Source organism: Natrix helvetica (genome assembly GCF_964273705.1).
Source record: "Natrix helvetica genome assembly, chromosome: 2".
Lineage (NCBI taxonomy): Eukaryota > Metazoa > Chordata > Lepidosauria > Squamata > Natricidae > Natrix > Natrix helvetica.
This window is the reverse complement of record NC_138552.1, coordinates 278,879,311-278,895,631: the sequence shown is the minus strand read 5'-3', so window position 1 is coordinate 278,895,631 and position 16,321 is coordinate 278,879,311. Positions and strand designations below refer to the sequence as shown.

Here is a 16,321-nt window from a genome sequence, read left to right as displayed (position 1 = left end):
GTATGTATGTATGTATGTATGTATGTATGTATCTATCTATCTATCTATCTATCTATCTATCTATCTATCTATCTATCTATCTATCTATCTATCATCTATCTATCCTGGTTTTGTTGTATTCGGGTCTTTTCCCGTCTAAGATTGAGATTGTCTTGGCAACGTTTCGGCAAGATCTCACTTGCCATCTTCAGGCTGCTGTCGGCTAGGTTTAAAATGCGATTGGAGCTGCCGTCTTTCTGTAAATCTTGGTGGGAGGGGATGGGGTGCTGGCTTTGTTTCAGTAAGTGGAATGATTGGTTGTGTGGTTGCATCATAATTGGTAGATTGGTGCTGATTGGTGCTGGCTGTGTATGCATTGTTGTTTTGTATTGTAACGGCCTGGGTGGTGGGTGGTGTTCGTTTGTTGACTAGGGCTGGTTTCCAGATGTTTGGTAGGCAGAAGGGATGCAAGAACTAAAGAAGCTTCTTGGATGAGAAGTGAAATGACTTCAGGGGGGGGAATCCATTGTCTTTTGAAAAAGCACCTTTGGGACATCAAGAATGGAAAGTTTATTTCTGAAAAATGGTAGAATGTTGTGTTCTAATCCAGATTTGCTTCAATGTTAGGCAATCTGATTTATATTATATCATCTATTTAAGCCTTAAGAATTCAGTAGGCCTCTGATGGAACCCTAAATGCTTTGGAGTCTTTCTGGACACATATCCAGACATGAAATACCATGTCATTGGCCCTATGAAAGCCTTCTTGAAGCAGCATCCCAATTAATAAAACACAATTGTTTCCATTTCTGTTTAAGTAGCCTTGTAGGATTTCCCAGTCTTGTTTTAATACTGGAGCTGGATGAGTCTGGGACTGCAGATCCTGTCTTCTGGTGGGCCACATCAAGGACACTGGGCGGGCACTGGTTTATGAAAATCTTATGAAGATCTGTGATTTTGTTCTTGTTGGACATCTTTTCTTTTCATACCCTCTGGGGAAACAAACATTACGGAAAACAACAACTGCAGAAAGTCCTCTGTTTGGAAAATCTGCATCTTTGTTTCTCTATAAAATAAATAATGGAAAATGTGCAGAGATATTTCCCCCCCCCCCCAGACCTCTTTATATGTCAAGAAGTGAAATGCTTAGGATTGAATCTGAACTGCATTTATTCATCCTTGCCTTGTCCTTTCCTATCCCAGCTACCTCTTTTTTATTTTTTATTTTTTTATTTGGTTTGTCAAACATGTACAATGTAACAGATATAAGTATAAACATGGACATGAACAAAGGAAATGAGTACAAATAAATGGAGACAGTAGGACAGGGACGGTAGGCACACTGGTGCGCTTATGCACACACCCTTTGCGGACCTCTTAGGAATGGGGTGAGGTCCACGGTAGACAGTTTGAGGTTGAAGCTGTGGGGATTTGAGGATGTAACAATGGAGTCAGGTAGAGCATTCCAGGCGTTGACCACTCTGTTGCTCAAGTCGCATTTTCTGCAATCGAGTTTGGAGCAGTTTACCTTGAGTTTGTATCTATTGTTTCCCCGTGTATTGTTGAGGTTGAAGCTGAAGTAGTTGTTGACAGGTAAGACATTGTAGCAGACAATTTTGTGTACTAGAGGGTGAAAAATTGGGTGCATCTTATACACTGAATACAGCATTTTTGGCCTCCCGAAACCCCGCCCCATGCATCCCGTTTTTCACAAAAATGGACGTACAGAGGGTTTGGGAGGCCCGTAGAGTGCTCCTGGCAGCTGGGAAGGGCAAAAACAAGTGAAAATGGGCCTGTTTTTCACAAAAACGGGGGTGTTTTTGCCTTCCCCAGGCCCCAAGAGCACTCTGCAGGCCTCCCACACCCTCTGCATGCCCTGTTTGGGTGTTTTTTGCAAAACAAAAACCCCAGAGCATGGAGAGGGTTTGGGAGGCCTGCAGAGTGCTCCTAGGGTCCAGGGAGGGCAAAACCTTTTTTTAAAAAAATAATTTTTACCTCTTCAAAATCATGGTACGTCTTATACTCCGGTGCGTCTTATAGGCCGAAAAATTCAGTAACTTTCTGAATAGATAATTGAAATAGAAATGTCAGAGATTCTGGTGGCACCTCAAAGATGAATAAATTGACTATAGAGAATGAGAGCTTCATGGACTTCAATGTAGTCACCTGACTGATATATTTATTTGAGTATAGAGATGTAAAGAAGGGAAAGGGTGGAGAGTGAGGCCATAAGGAAGCAACAAAATAGAAATTATTCTAGTTCAGAATAGTTTTTCACCCTTGGAAACTTTAAGATAGGTGGACTTTAACTTCCCAGCCAGTATTATCCTGCCCCATTCAGTGTGGAGGAGAGGGAGGGAGGAGTACCTTATAGTAAACAATACATGGAATATACAATACAATACAATAGTAGAGTTGGAAGGGACCTTGGAGGTCTTCTTCGTCCAACCCCCTGCCTAGGCAGGAAACCCGATACCGTTTCAGACAAATATAGTAAGAACAATTCCTTTTGCACCTTTCAGTAATCACACAGTGTGTGTATGTACTGTATGTGTATGTATGTAAGTGTGTGTGTGTGTGTGTGTGTGTGTATTCTTAGCTTACAGCTGTTTCTTTGGTGACCATTCAAAATTACAACGTTACTGGAAAAAGTGACTTATCATCATTTTTCACCCAACTATTGTAGCATCCCCGTAGCCATGTGAGCAAAATTCAGGTGCTTGGCAAGGGACTCGTATTTATGACAATTGCAGCGTTCCCGGATCAGACGATCCCCTCTGCAACTTTCTGACAACCCATTGGGGAAAGTTAGACTCACTTAACAACCATGTTACTAATTTAACAACAGTCGTTCACTTGACAACTGCGGCAAGAAAGGTAATAAAACGGGACAAAATTCACTTACCAAATGTTTCTCTTAGCAACATGAATGTCGAGGTCAATTGTGGTCATAAGTCGAGAACTACCTGTGCTATTTACTGCTATCAATTTCCTTTTAGTGTCAGAGACGGCATTGCATTGATAAAGCAACTTGGCCAGTCACCTTTACGCTATTTTTAATTTAATTTAATTTTTCTTCACTTTATCTCTTTTATTTTTGTATTTTATTTTGCTTTATTTAATTTACTTTATCTATTTTACTTGATACAGTATGAAAGAAGTGCTCATGACGCAAGCCGACCGGTTCACTGAGGAAGAGGTAAGATTTACTTCATCATGAAAGCTGCATGCATCCCACATTTTTTTTCCCCTATTTGGCAAGAATAATTTTTATGGCAGGAAGTGCTGGGAAGGATTGTGTGGTCAAAATATGATGTAAAGAATTATAATTTTTCCACAAGAATTTGGTGATTCCAGAATACATGGAAAGAGCTGCTTCTGGTTATATAAACTCTCTTTAAAAAGCTGTTACCCCTTCACTCCTCCATCCCAAATTAGGACTCTAGCAGGTCCAGATTGTGGTAAGAAAGATTGTTCTTATCTTCTCCGCCACAGTCCTGTGGCTCTAGTGTCTGCATTGAATGCTGCAAAAAGGACTTCGTTGATTTCAATGGGGTGCACTTTACAATGAGCACCACTTCTGAGTTATCTAACTGTGCCAGGGGGGGGGGTTGCTGCCGGTTTTACTACCGGTTCGCAACCTGCATGCAACCTACGCTGTACGCGCATGCAGTGTTCACTGTAAATTGTTCTTTGTGCATGCAGTGACATGCAATCACTAAAAAACCAAAATGGCAGCACCCAGCAATGGCAAAGGAATGAGTTCTGGGGGCGTGACAGGCCGGGGTCCCTGCCAGTTCTGTGACCCAGGTCTGAATTCTACTACCAGTTTGGCCGAACTGGGCCAAATCGGCAGCAACCCATTTCTGAACTGTGCCCTCTGTAAGATTCCACTCTAGCACCTCCTCCATTGAGGAATGCTAACTAATTAAAGGGAAGGAGGGAGGGAAAGGGAAGGGGAAGGAGGGGATGACTGGAAAGGGAGGAGGAAAGGGAGGGAGGAGAGGAGATGAGAGGGGAAAGGAGAAAAGAAAGGAAAGGAAGGCAAGGCAAGGCAAGAGAGGAAGGGAAGGGAAGGGCGGGAAGGGAAGGGAAGGAAAGGGAAGGAAGAGAGGAGAGGAAGGGAAGGGAAGGGCGGGAAGGGAAGGAAAGGGAAGGAAGAGAGGAGAGGAGAGGGAAGGGAAGGGAAGGGAAGGGAAGAAAAGAGAAAGGGAAGGAAGGGGAACGGAAGGAAAGGAAGGGAAGGATCAAAATCTGTTCTGTAGGGAGAACGAGGCAGACAGGAACTGAGGCAAGGCAGGTTGAAGCTAACACAACCTTTATTAACAGTATAACACGGCAAAATGTAAGGCAAACCTCGACCCTGCAAACAGCAACATTTGATAGCTGACAGTCCTTTTTATACTAGAGCTGTCAGATGCTGAACCAATAGAATGGCTGCATTCTCCCACCAGCTGGCTGCTCGCGTCTCAACCAATCAGGGGCCGGCAATGATAGTCAATGGCATCGTAGCCTCGAGGACTTAACACCCCTCTCCTCCCAGTTAGCACATGCGTAGTCAGCCAAATACGCCGGCCGGCGTTGGCTCCGCCCAGATCGCCTTAGTTCAGGGGTGGTGGCCAAAGGAGGAGCCGCTGGTGGAGAGTCCTGTGGAACATCAGGAGACTGTGCAGCCGAGTCAGCGGGAAACTTGACCGCTGTGGGACTGACCAGATTCTCAGGTAAGCCTGGTGACAAGAACGCATCGGTGGGGGGTGTTGCGTGCAGCTCTGTCTGCGCTGGAGCAGCCTCTGTCGATATTAGTTCCCCGGGGCAGGATTGGGCCTGCACTGGGTGTTGGTCTGCTGTGCTGGTGGCTTGCCGTCTGAGTTGATTGATGTGTTGGTGCCACATTCACCCGTCACTGAGCAGGACCTTGTAAGAGTAGGGTCCAGTTAGTTGCGTGATTTGTCCAGGAAGCCACCTTGGTTTGGCCCCATAGTTTTGGGCGTAGACTGGGTCTCCCACATTAAAAGCCCGTGTTGCCTGCAAGGGGGCTTTTCTCTGCTGCATAACCGGGGTGTAGCCAGTCCAGGGTTGTCCGGAGCCGATGACCCATAAGCCGTTCTGCAGGACTTTGCTTGGTGATTGGGCACGGGATTGTATGCTGTGCCAGGAGGTATTGGGACACTTTGTCATGCCAATTCCCTGGCCCCAGGCAGCCCAATGCCTCCTTAGCCGACCGGATGGTTCGTTCTACCAGGCCATTTCTGGCCGGGTGGAATGGGGCCATTGGGGCATGTCGTATGCCATGCTGGCCTAAAAACACCTGGAAGGGTGCCGGCGTGAACTGGGGCCCATTGTCAGTCACACCACATCAGGCAACCCATGAGTCACGAATAGCCTCCCCAGCACCCTAATTATGGCCTCCGAAGTGGTGGATGGCATGAGTGCCAGCTCCACCCACTTCTAATAGGAATCTACAAGGACCAAGAAGTTCTGCCGTAAGAATGGGCCGGCAAAATCCAAATGGACTCATGCCCATGGAGCCCGGGGCATGTCCCATTCCCTGATGGGTACAGAAGGGGGAGCCAGTCTAGATTGCTGGCACTGCCGGCAGGTGGCTACCCAGTTTTCTATTTCCTGGTCAATCTTGGGCCACCACACGTAGCTTCGGGCCAAAGTCTTCATGCGCACAATGCCCAGGTGAGCAGTGTGCAGGCAACTTAAAATTGGCGACCTAAGCTTTGGGGGAGCTACCACCCTATTGCCCCATAACAGGCACCTGTTAAGGACAGACAGTTCATGCTGCCATATATAATAGGGGTGAAACTCAGGATCTACGGCCCCTGTGGTCACCCGCTGTGCACCCAGTCCAAAATTTGGGCCAATATGGGATCTGTGGCAGAGAGCCTGGCAATATCCCGGGCGAATACTGGCATGGCCAACTCTTCAATTAAGAGGACCAAAACTGTAGGAGCAGGGTCCAAAACAGGTGCTGGCAGAGGGCAGCGACTGAGGGCATCAGCCTGCCCCAAGTTTTTTCCTAGCCTATATTGTAGCTGATAATTATACGCCGCTAGAAAGACTGTCCATCTGGACATTCTTGGAGACAAAATCTGAGGAGTCTGGCGATCCCCCACCAGAAGACCCACAAGGGGTTTATGGTTGGTCACTAAGTGAAAAAAACGACCATAAACGTAATCATGAAACCGCTTTACCCCTGCTACAGCAGCTAGGGCCTCCTTAGCCAGCTGACTGTAATTTCTTTCAGCTGCTGAGAGCGTGCGTGAATAATAGGCAATTGGGGCTTCTGAGCCATTAGGTAGGATGTGACTCAGAACGGCCCCAATGCCATAAGGCGATGCATCGCAGGCCAAAGTTAATGGGAGGCAATCACCAAGTCTAACTTGGCAAAAATGTTCCCCTGGCCCAAGGAATGGAGCAGATGTTGAACCACTGGCACTGGGTAAGAGTTGGCGTGCAACCCTTTATTAATGGTGCATTTAAAATCCCCGCAAATTCTAATACTTAATAGGTATTACTACGGGGGTCTCCCAGGGGGAGTGGTCTACTGCTTCGAGCACTCCTTGTGCTATTAATTTATCTAGCCCTAATCTACTTTGGTCCGAAGAGCAAAAGGCACTCTCCTGGGTTTGAGAGGTATTGGTGCCACCTGGGGATCCAAGTTAAAAGAAATGGGGGTCCCATTATATTTACCAAGCTTGTTGTCAAATACGTCGCTGGCCAGCGCAGCGAAGGAATCTGGAACAACGGAGTGGATGCCGTTGAGCCCCAATGAGGAGAACCAGTCAAGCCCCAGGAGGCTGGGTAGATGGCCATCTACAATGATGGGGGAAAGAGGCCCCTGGAAGTTATTGCTGGCTATGGTGAATGTGCCGCAACTCACAATGGGTATTGGCTGTCCTTGACAGTCTCTGAGGTGAAGTGGGCACTGCCTGAGTTGAACTTTGGTCAGGCTGGGCACTATCCGTTTGATAGAAGCCCAAGAGACCAGGTATTTGGAAAAGCCAGTGTCCTCTTCCATCTTGCAGGGCTCTCCCTCTTTGCGCACAGTCAGGTATATCTTATAGGTAGGCTTAGTCAGGGACACATGGCTGATAGCCCAATCAGGGTGCTGCTGGTCACCTGCGATGGCAAAGCAGTCTTTGCGGCGCTTGGGAAGTCTTTTTACGAATTGTCTAGACAAGGCGTGCTCCGGAGGTGGGTCAGCGATTGGCATGGCCGCTCTGCACACTAAATATCCTTTCCTGTCACACCAACGGCATATTGTGGCTTTGAACCTGCAGACTGACCTTGCATGGTTCCCGCCACAACTCAGGCAACCCTTCTGAGGTGAAAAATCAGCCTGAGTCTGTTTTTTCCTGGTGGTCAGTTTGAGATGGCTAATCTCTTCTTCCTCGTCCAAGAAGTCTTCTTCGTCATCTTCGTGGTGGACAGCATGGCCCCTGCTGGCATGGGTGGCCGGTGGCAGAAATCTCTAAATTTCTGTGGTGGATTTGTCCGACATTTCATATGCCATAGTTTCCAGGAAGCACTCGAACCGCTCGAGGTAGACGTCCGATGTTTCAGTGGCTGGGCTGAATGCCATGAATGCCAGTAGATTAGCCATCCTTAGAAGGACAAAACTTGAGGAATTAGCCTTGGAGCGATTTCTCATCGCCTGTGACTTGAGACAGCTCTTATTAGTGACTTCGCTTTTCCTTTACCTCAGTCCTGATCCCATCCTTGTTGCCAGTGTTCTGTAGGGAGAACGAGGCAGACAGGAACTGAGGCAAGGCAGGTTGAAGCTAACACAACCTTTATTAACAGTATAACATGGCAAAATGTAAGGCAACCTCGACCCTGCAAACAGCAACATTTGACAGCTGACAGTCCTTTTTATACTAGAGCTGTCAGACGCTGAACCAATAGAATGGCTGCATTCTCCCGCCAGCTGGCTGCTCGCGTCTCAACCAATCGGGGTCGGCAATGATAGTCAATGGTGTCGTAGCCTTGAGGACTCAACAAAATCCATCTCTCATGCATGGTCCCATTCAGTATTTTTCAAATTTGGCAGCTTTAAGATCTGTCGAGTTTAAGATGCATGAACTTCAACCCAAACATGCTGGAGAGATCTTGGAGATTGAAATCTACAACTCTTAAACTCCACACATCTTAAAGTTGCCAAGCTTGAAAAATACTGAATGGGAGCATCCACAAGAGATGGTTTTTGAGTCTCTGCTTAATATATTTAATAAAACCTTAGGAAGAACTTCATGAAATCACAAGCTGGTCAACAGCAAAATGCATTCCTGTGAATGAAAAAGGACTTGATTTTCTCAGAGGTTTTTAAACAAAGGTGGCTGCTCATCAAGACAAATCTAGAGTAGGAGGATCTGTGCCAGCAGCCACTGTTGAAAAAAAGCAAGGAATAGATTTTTAAAAACTTTTTTTCATTTTGGAAGAGTGGTAAAAATTACTGAATTCCTTTTTTTTTTTCTTTTAAATGAAGGATCCCAAAATGATTTAGTTTTTCCTTAAGAAGAAAGTCTCAATAATGTTTCTTGGCTTTTTTAAAACATCTATTCAACACTATACTACTTTTTCCTTTGTGATGAAGTAACCAAAAATATATCATATGAAGACCTGAAAGATCAGATTGGAAACAGATAGTTGTGGAGAAAATCTATGTGGTGGCTAATAGTCCTCAACAAATAGATGACACCAGTGGTGGGATTCAATTTTTTTTTACTACCCGTTCTGTGCGGGTGGTTTGGTGGGCGTGGCATGGTGGGCGTGGCAAGGGAAGGGTACTGCAAAATCCCCATTCCCTCCCAATCAGCTGGGACTTGGGATTCAGAGAATAGATAGGGGCGGGGCCAGACAGAGGTGGCATTTACCAGTTCTCCAAACTACTCAAAATTTCCGCTACTGGTTCTCCAGAAGTGGTCAGAACCTGGTGAATACCACCTCTGGATGACACACAATCAAGCAATCAATGATCAAATGTAGACCGAACACTAAGAACTGGCATATCTCTATAGCTATCTAACTATCACTAACCTTCAAAAGTTATCTGTTTTTATCTATACATGTGAATAGATATGTATATATAATGGCAACAATTCACTCCATTTTGACAAATGTGCCCCTTGCAATTTTGTGCAATCTTAAGTGGGTTTTTGTGAATTTCTTTGGCTAAAATCTCATGATTTCTAGTCAGAATGCCTACTTTTTGCAAGATTTGAAACTGAAAAAGAAGTTGGCCATTTAAAAAGGCTAACTTCCACTATTCAAATTTAATATAGGAATACTGCAAATTCAAGCATCTTATGTTGCTAATATCTGTGCAAGAGGCTAAGAGTAACCACATTCTGCATTCATATAAGATTCCCCCCCTCCTAATAATAGATTTGAAATTTGTCCCATTTTTTTAGAGCATATTATGTTTGACTGGATTGTCCACCTTAATCAAACTATTGTATTTTCATCGTAATTGCAACCAGTATTCATGTGAAAACCAGATTTATTGCCTCTATATGATCATTCTTAATAATACATAGTTCTTAACTTACAGCTGTAACAGAGCTTGGGATTTCCATCAGCCATTGCTGCCATAAGTCAAGGCTTGAGACCAATCTGATTTTATGATATTTTTTGTGGTGATCACTAAGAAAACTCCATGGTTGTTAAGCGAGACAATGTATTATATGGATGTTTTTTGCTGGAAACTGCCTAAAACCCCCAGTTTCTAGCAAAATATATTGTAAATTGTATCAGGTGAATATAGAACTTTGCAACTAGCTGTAAAAGTGAGTTGATTGACAAACACTTGAAATGCGGTCATGAGATTGTGGGTTGTGTGTGTGCCAGTGTCAGAACTCCAGAATCAAGTCATAAGTTCCTTTTTTGGGGGGGGGGGGCGGATTCCATCGTAACTTTGAATAGTTGCTAACTCTTCTCAATTCAAAGCAGAAGACAAAACAATCAAAATGGCGGCCAAGCTTTTCCTTGCAAAATCACATTTGACAATTTGTCTAATTCCACCTTCAACCGCCTGCAGTAAATTCTTGTCCAATAGCTTTGCTGTCAACACTTCATTCTTCCAAGTGTGAAGACAACAATGAATTATGTTCCTAAGGACTAGAAACCTGGTTAGGATTTGTTTTATGTATGTGGAAACTGCAATTATTAACTCTCCCCATATGTAACCTTTATTTTGTACATCTTCTTCAGGTGAAGCAGACCTTCAGTGCTTTTCCTCCAGATCCCTCCGGTTATCTTGATTACAAGAATCTTGTTTACGTTATTACCCATGGGGAAGAGAACGATTAACAGGATGTTGAACTGATCCATCAAGAAAACACAATTCACCCATGTTTCTTTGGTACTGACATTATTGTTCATTGGAAGCCAGATTAAAACATTATTCTAAATTACCTTGGTGGGTTTTTCTTTATTTGATAAAACTACATAATACTATTTTTTGTATGTTTCTCCCCTGTCTCCCTATTCTTCTTCTCATATTTTCATTTTCTGCTGTTATTCTTGTCAGCAATATATAAATGGAATGTTCTTGATGAACTGGCTTTTTTATGACTTGCTGACACGTCTAATATTCACCAGATGCCTTTACTGGCCAGCATGATGGTTCTTAACCTCTTCTATTTCCTTTATTAAACACTTGGGGCTGCCTTTTTTTTTCCTTACTGAGGAAAAGCCTTTGTTAAACAGTCATGATTATATATAAATGTTTGACTGGGCTTAATCTGATCCAAGGCTAACCTCAGGGCCTGTTTTAAATTTGAAGGCCAGCTGCAAAACCTGTAAATTGGAATAATATTAATATATATTTTTTTCAACATGCATTTTTCCTACCATTTTAGAATTAGCTGCATGCGCTATAAAGACTCTTTAGAAACTAGTTAAAATGTTTTGCATTCAATGGTTGCATTCTTGGCAATCACTGGAAATCTCTTTCTCTCAATCTGAGGACTATACCTACACCCTGTTTTCAAAGTTATATCTATGGCAGGCAACAAAATTCCCCATACATCATTCCGAGTGTGCTTTATTATTCCGTTAGTCCATCTTTCTATCCCTGGAGGTCAGTAACTTTTACAAGCCCCCTTAAAAACTAATTGCCTCAAATCTTACGAGACTTGGGTTATCTGACACAACATTTCAAGCTAGATGACTTGCGAGATATCAGCCTTTAATTTTTTAAAAGGTAATAATTTAGTTTGGAGTTTGTTTTTGGGGGGAAGTTGGTAAGACTGCATCCGTAGTTGTCATACTGTACCACACAATGCCAGATTCTCTTCAGAAGAGTTGCTTATTATTCCGCGTTATCCCTAAAGTGGGATTAAATATTGTAGATCTAAATTACAAGATAAGGGATTCAAAATGAGCATTAGAAGCTTCTTGAGAAGGAAGGACCAATGAAAGGAAGCTTTGCAGAGGGAGAGACAAACTCAAAACCAAAAGCAATTTCCTGATTGTGAGAGTTATTTCCTGATTATGGTGCTCCATCACTGGAGGATTTCAAAGAAAGATTGGACAATCATTTGTCTGGAATGGCATAAAGATATCTTTCTGGGACAGATGGTTGGACACGAAGATCTCCAAGGTCTCTTTCCTTCTCATAGAATCTCTAAGATTCCATTTTAGACATTGTAGAAAGAGAACCATGCTAATCTATGGTATCTAAACAATCAGAAAGAGAAAGCATATTTTAAGAAGTAGCCTGCAATTCATCAGAGCTTCTTCCTTTTAATAGCACTTGTTAATCAGAAAAAAATTATTATTTTTTCTATGATTCTTAGCAAAAGCAATTCAGGATAGGGGCTGAGGTTCCCAAACTCTACAGCATGGCTCTGGGAGTAAATCACATGGACGACATAGGATATTTTACTACAGGTAGTCCTCAATTTATGACCACAACTCAGCCCAAAATTTATGTTGCTAAGTGTGACAATTTTAAGTCAGTTTTGCCTCATTTTATGACCTTTTTTGCCACAGTTGCTAAGTGAATCATTGCAGTTAAGTTAGTAACATACGTAGTTGTACATTGAACCTGGCTTTCGATTGGCTGCTTGTGAGACGGTCACAAAAGGGGATGACATGATCCCGAGACACAGCAACCGTCATTAATATGAGCTGGTTGCCAAGTGTCCAGATTTTGTTCATGTGACCATTTGGATGCTATAATGGTCATAAGTGTGAAAAAATGGTCATAAATCACTTTTTTTCAGTGCCATTGTAACTTTGAACAGTCACTAAATGAATTATAAGTCGAGGACTACATGTATTTAATAAATAGAATTGTTAGTGAGTTCATCGCAGCACCTTTGTGGTGCACAACTTAGGAACTAAGGAAAAGTAGGGCTCTCTTATCTAGAGGGATAGTGAGCTGTCTTTCATTGGAAGTCTTTAAACAAGGATTAAACAACTATCCAGGGAGACTTTAATTCTGGGGTTTGTACATCAGGCAGGGATTAAATAGCCCACCTACAAATGTGCTTCTATTTTTACCAGTCTCTGTTTCGTGTATATGTTTAATTAGGTCACCTAAAGACCAAACAATGACATATATATGTAAATGCTAAATTTGATTAATTTAAGGTTTTTTTGTGAGTTATTGGTATGCAAACTCAGCTTGTTTGGTTAGCTTATGGTTCAATCTTTGTATGATATGAACCCAGGAAATGAATTTGTCAGTAATCAGATTAGGTACACAGCGTGAGCAAATTTCTGCATTCTATTTTGTGTGAAAGTATTGTCACAGTTAGTAAGGGGCTGGATTTACATAGTGTAGTACACCATTAAGCAGAGTTACCAAATGCAGACCCAGGACCTGAAAGAAATTCCCCCAAAATTCTTTGAAAGTTTTTTTTACCAAACATGTCAGAAGGATAAATAATTAAAATAGATGACTGGAGGACAATCTTATTAGCTATGTTTTGTTTCAATTAAAATTTGATGTTTCATTTCATTTCAGTGTGTGTGTGTGTGTGTGTGTGTGTGTGTGTATGCAAAAAGTGGCCTATTCTCTACTACTTTTTTTAGTTTTTCCTCTAGGATCCCACTCTAAGATTAAACTCTTTTCATAAAAATATATCTGAGTTCACACAATGCTGTAACCTCAAATTAAATAAACCACATAGGAGAATGTAGGAATCTAGGCAGACTCTATAGAAAAATGACCCATGACTAGAATTTATATCTATGTCCTAACTATCCTGATGCTGTGCTGTGTTTTTTGACTTACTAAAAAATAACCCTATTGCTGATACTAAACTCCCTCATTTCATTTTATGTCATTTTGTGTCCAAAAAGTCTTCTTCCATCTGGTTTGTTTCACAAAACACTCCAATCCATGGTTGGGTTAACCTCAGTTGACAGAGTATAGGACAAATGTGCCATAATGCACTGAGCCATAACCATGATTTACAAGCCAAATTGCTGCTGGTTCACACAACATGCTAAGCCGCAAACAACGACTCCTATTTTGGCTTCACAGTGTATATGAAGTCAACCGCTGTTTTGCAGAAGCCTGGAAACTGGAAGAGATATTTAAAAGCAAGAAAGAACTGAAGGCCAAAGAGAATTCTGCTGTAATCCTCAAGTTACAACCACAACTGAGATCATTGCTAAGCAAGGAAGTTATATCAGTCACAACCAATTTCATGACCTTTTTTTTTGCTACAGTTGTTAAGCAAATCACTGCAGTTGTTAAGTGAATTACGCAATCATTAAGCAAACCCGGCTCCCACCATTGACTTCGCTTGCCAGAAGCCAAGTGGGGTGTTCACAAATGGCGATCATGTGACCCAGTGGCGTTGTAACTTTGAACAGTTGCTAAACGAATGATTGCAAGTCAAGGACTACTTGTGCAAATAGAGCTCCAAAATGGAGAAGGATCTGAACACCCACACTTCTAAACTGATTTAAATTTCTACTGTAGATTTGCCATGGCAGTTTTTTTTTATCCTGCAGGCCATTGAAGAGGAGGGTGTATGGAATCCATGACCCTTTGATATTTATAAATTGATCTCTAGCTGCGCAACCCTTGTTAGTAAAGTTTTTAAGGAAGTATTATAGCATCCACTTCCACCCAAAACACAGGGAATTGTAACTCCAGAATGGAAGAGGGCTCTCTTCAGTCCAGATTCAGGGCCAGGTAGGTGGGGGTGGGGCCAATCAGAGATGGTATTTACCCGTTCTCCAAACTACTCAAAGTTTCCGCTACCGGTTCTCCAGAACTGGTAAGAACCTGCTGAATATCACCTCTGATTAGTTCCTTATGTGCATAATAATGGTGTTCCCCCCCACCCCAGTTAGACTGAAAAATCACAACTGGGCATCCACTGTGAGGGACAATGCAACCTTGGGCTATACAACCCTGGATTAAACCGTGCAGCTGGAAAATTTGGAAGCGCAGTCTTTCCTTTCCATAGGGAGCCATTTTCCCTCCCTTTTGCAGGCGTGCCGTGAATGTAAACTTTCCTACAACTCTTTCATAAACACTGGCTGGGTGGTGGGAAATAATTAAGCACCAATAATGAAAACACTGACAGGAGGTCATAATATAACAGCTTGAGAAGTGGGGACCATCCTGCCACATTCCCCCCCCCCCCCCCCCAAGTTGCTTTTTTTGGAACAGACCGGTGTTATAAATTGCCTGGGTTTAATTGGCTAACTTCAAAAGCATTTGAGATATCCACCTGCCAGTCTTCAGACTTTCAAGTGGGGTGGTCAAGACCAGGGAGAACTTGATGGTGGCATGGCTTATATCCACCTGTCAAATTCTGCAGGCAGTTAACCCGTATGACATAAATACCAAATGTTCTGTGCTGTTTCAGATGATTTAATGAAAGGACAAGATGGCTGCCCCATTGGTCTACTTACAAACAAAGATTACTGGCTGAGGACCTCCGGGGAACATTTTCTTCCCCCTACAGTACATAGGGGGAAAAATAATCTAATAGATTACAAAAATGCAACAACCTGGGAGCCAAAAGAGTTTCTATATAATAACAGAGTTGGAAGGGACCTTAGCGGTCTTCTAGTCCAACCCCCTGCTTAGGCAGGAAACCTTACACCACTTCAGACCAGTGTGGGTTACAGCTGGCACACCCCGGTACGGGCATACCAGTGCCTGCTGGGAGCACCAGATGCCGTTTCGGTACACTGCTCCGGAGGGCCCACCCACCCACCAGTCCTCCTTACCTGTATTTGATCCAACCAGGCCATTTGCACACATGCACAGAGCGTATGAAGCATACGGCGCCTGCGCAACACTCCACCGAGCAGCTGGAGCATCGCGGGTGGTGAGGGTATGCATGTGGTGGATGCCTCGCCCCGTCGCAGCGTACCACTTGCGATGAGATCTGGAACCCACCACTGCTTCAGACAGATGGCTATCCAACATCTTCTTAAAGACTTCCAGTGTTGGGGCATTCACAACTTCTGGAGGCAAGCTGTTCCACTGATTAATTGCTCTAACTGTCAGGAAATTTCTCCTCAGTTCTAGGTTGCTTCTCTCCTTGATTAGTTTCCACCCATTGCTTCTTGTTCTACCCTCAGGTGCTTTGGAGAATAGCTTGACTCCCTCTTCTTTGTGGCAACCCCTGAGATATTGGAACACTGCTATCATGTCTCCCCTAGTCCTTCTTTCTATTAAACTAGACCTACCCAGTTCCTGCAACCGTTCTTCATATGTTTTAGTCTCCAGTCCCCTAATCATCTTTGTTGCTGTTCTCTGCACTCTTTCTAGAGTCTCCACATCTTTTCTACATCATGGCGACCAAAACTGAATGCAGTCTTCCAAGTGTGGCCTTACCAAGGCATTATAAAGTGGTAAAGATCACACTTCACGTGATCTTGATTCTATCCCTCTGTTGATGCAGCCTAGAACTGTGTTGGCTCTTTTGGCAGCTGCTGCACACTGCTGGCTCATATTTAAATGGTTGTCCAATAAAATTCTAAGTTCCCTCTCACAGTCACTACTATTGAGCAAGGTAGCACATATACTGTACCTGTGCATTTTGTTTTTCTTGCCTAAATGTAGAACCTTACTCTTTTCACCATTGAATTTCATTTTATTAGATAGTGCCCAATGTTCAGGTTTGTCAAGATTCTTCTGTATCTTAAGCCTATCTTCTGGAATGTTGGCTATTCCTTCCAGCTTGGTGTCATCTGCAAATGTGATGAGTTCCCCATCTATCCCCCGTAAACCATCCCATCTTTAATAAGGTCAACATAGGAGTAGGATTAGTTAGGATTTCTAATTTTCAACCTAGTGGAAAACATACTGGAGATTTTTCAGACTGATTTCTTCAAATGAACAGGAAGTTAC

General features: G+C 43.1%; 1 protein-coding gene across 1 annotated transcript in view; it reads left to right on the top strand.

Annotated features, from left to right (window-relative positions):
• Positions 1–10,400, top strand: part of MYL10 (myosin light chain 10) — a 55,131-nt gene extending 44,731 nt beyond the window's left edge. Inside the window, exons 6-7 of the mRNA XM_081940824.1 lie at positions 3,130–3,178; positions 10,198–10,400. Coding sequence (XP_081796950.1) covers positions 3,130–3,178; positions 10,198–10,296 — 148 coding nt within the window. The 3' untranslated portion in view covers positions 10,297–10,400. The remainder of the gene's footprint in view (positions 1–3,129; positions 3,179–10,197) is intronic.
• The last annotated feature ends 5,921 nt before the right edge of the window (positions 10,401–16,321 follow it).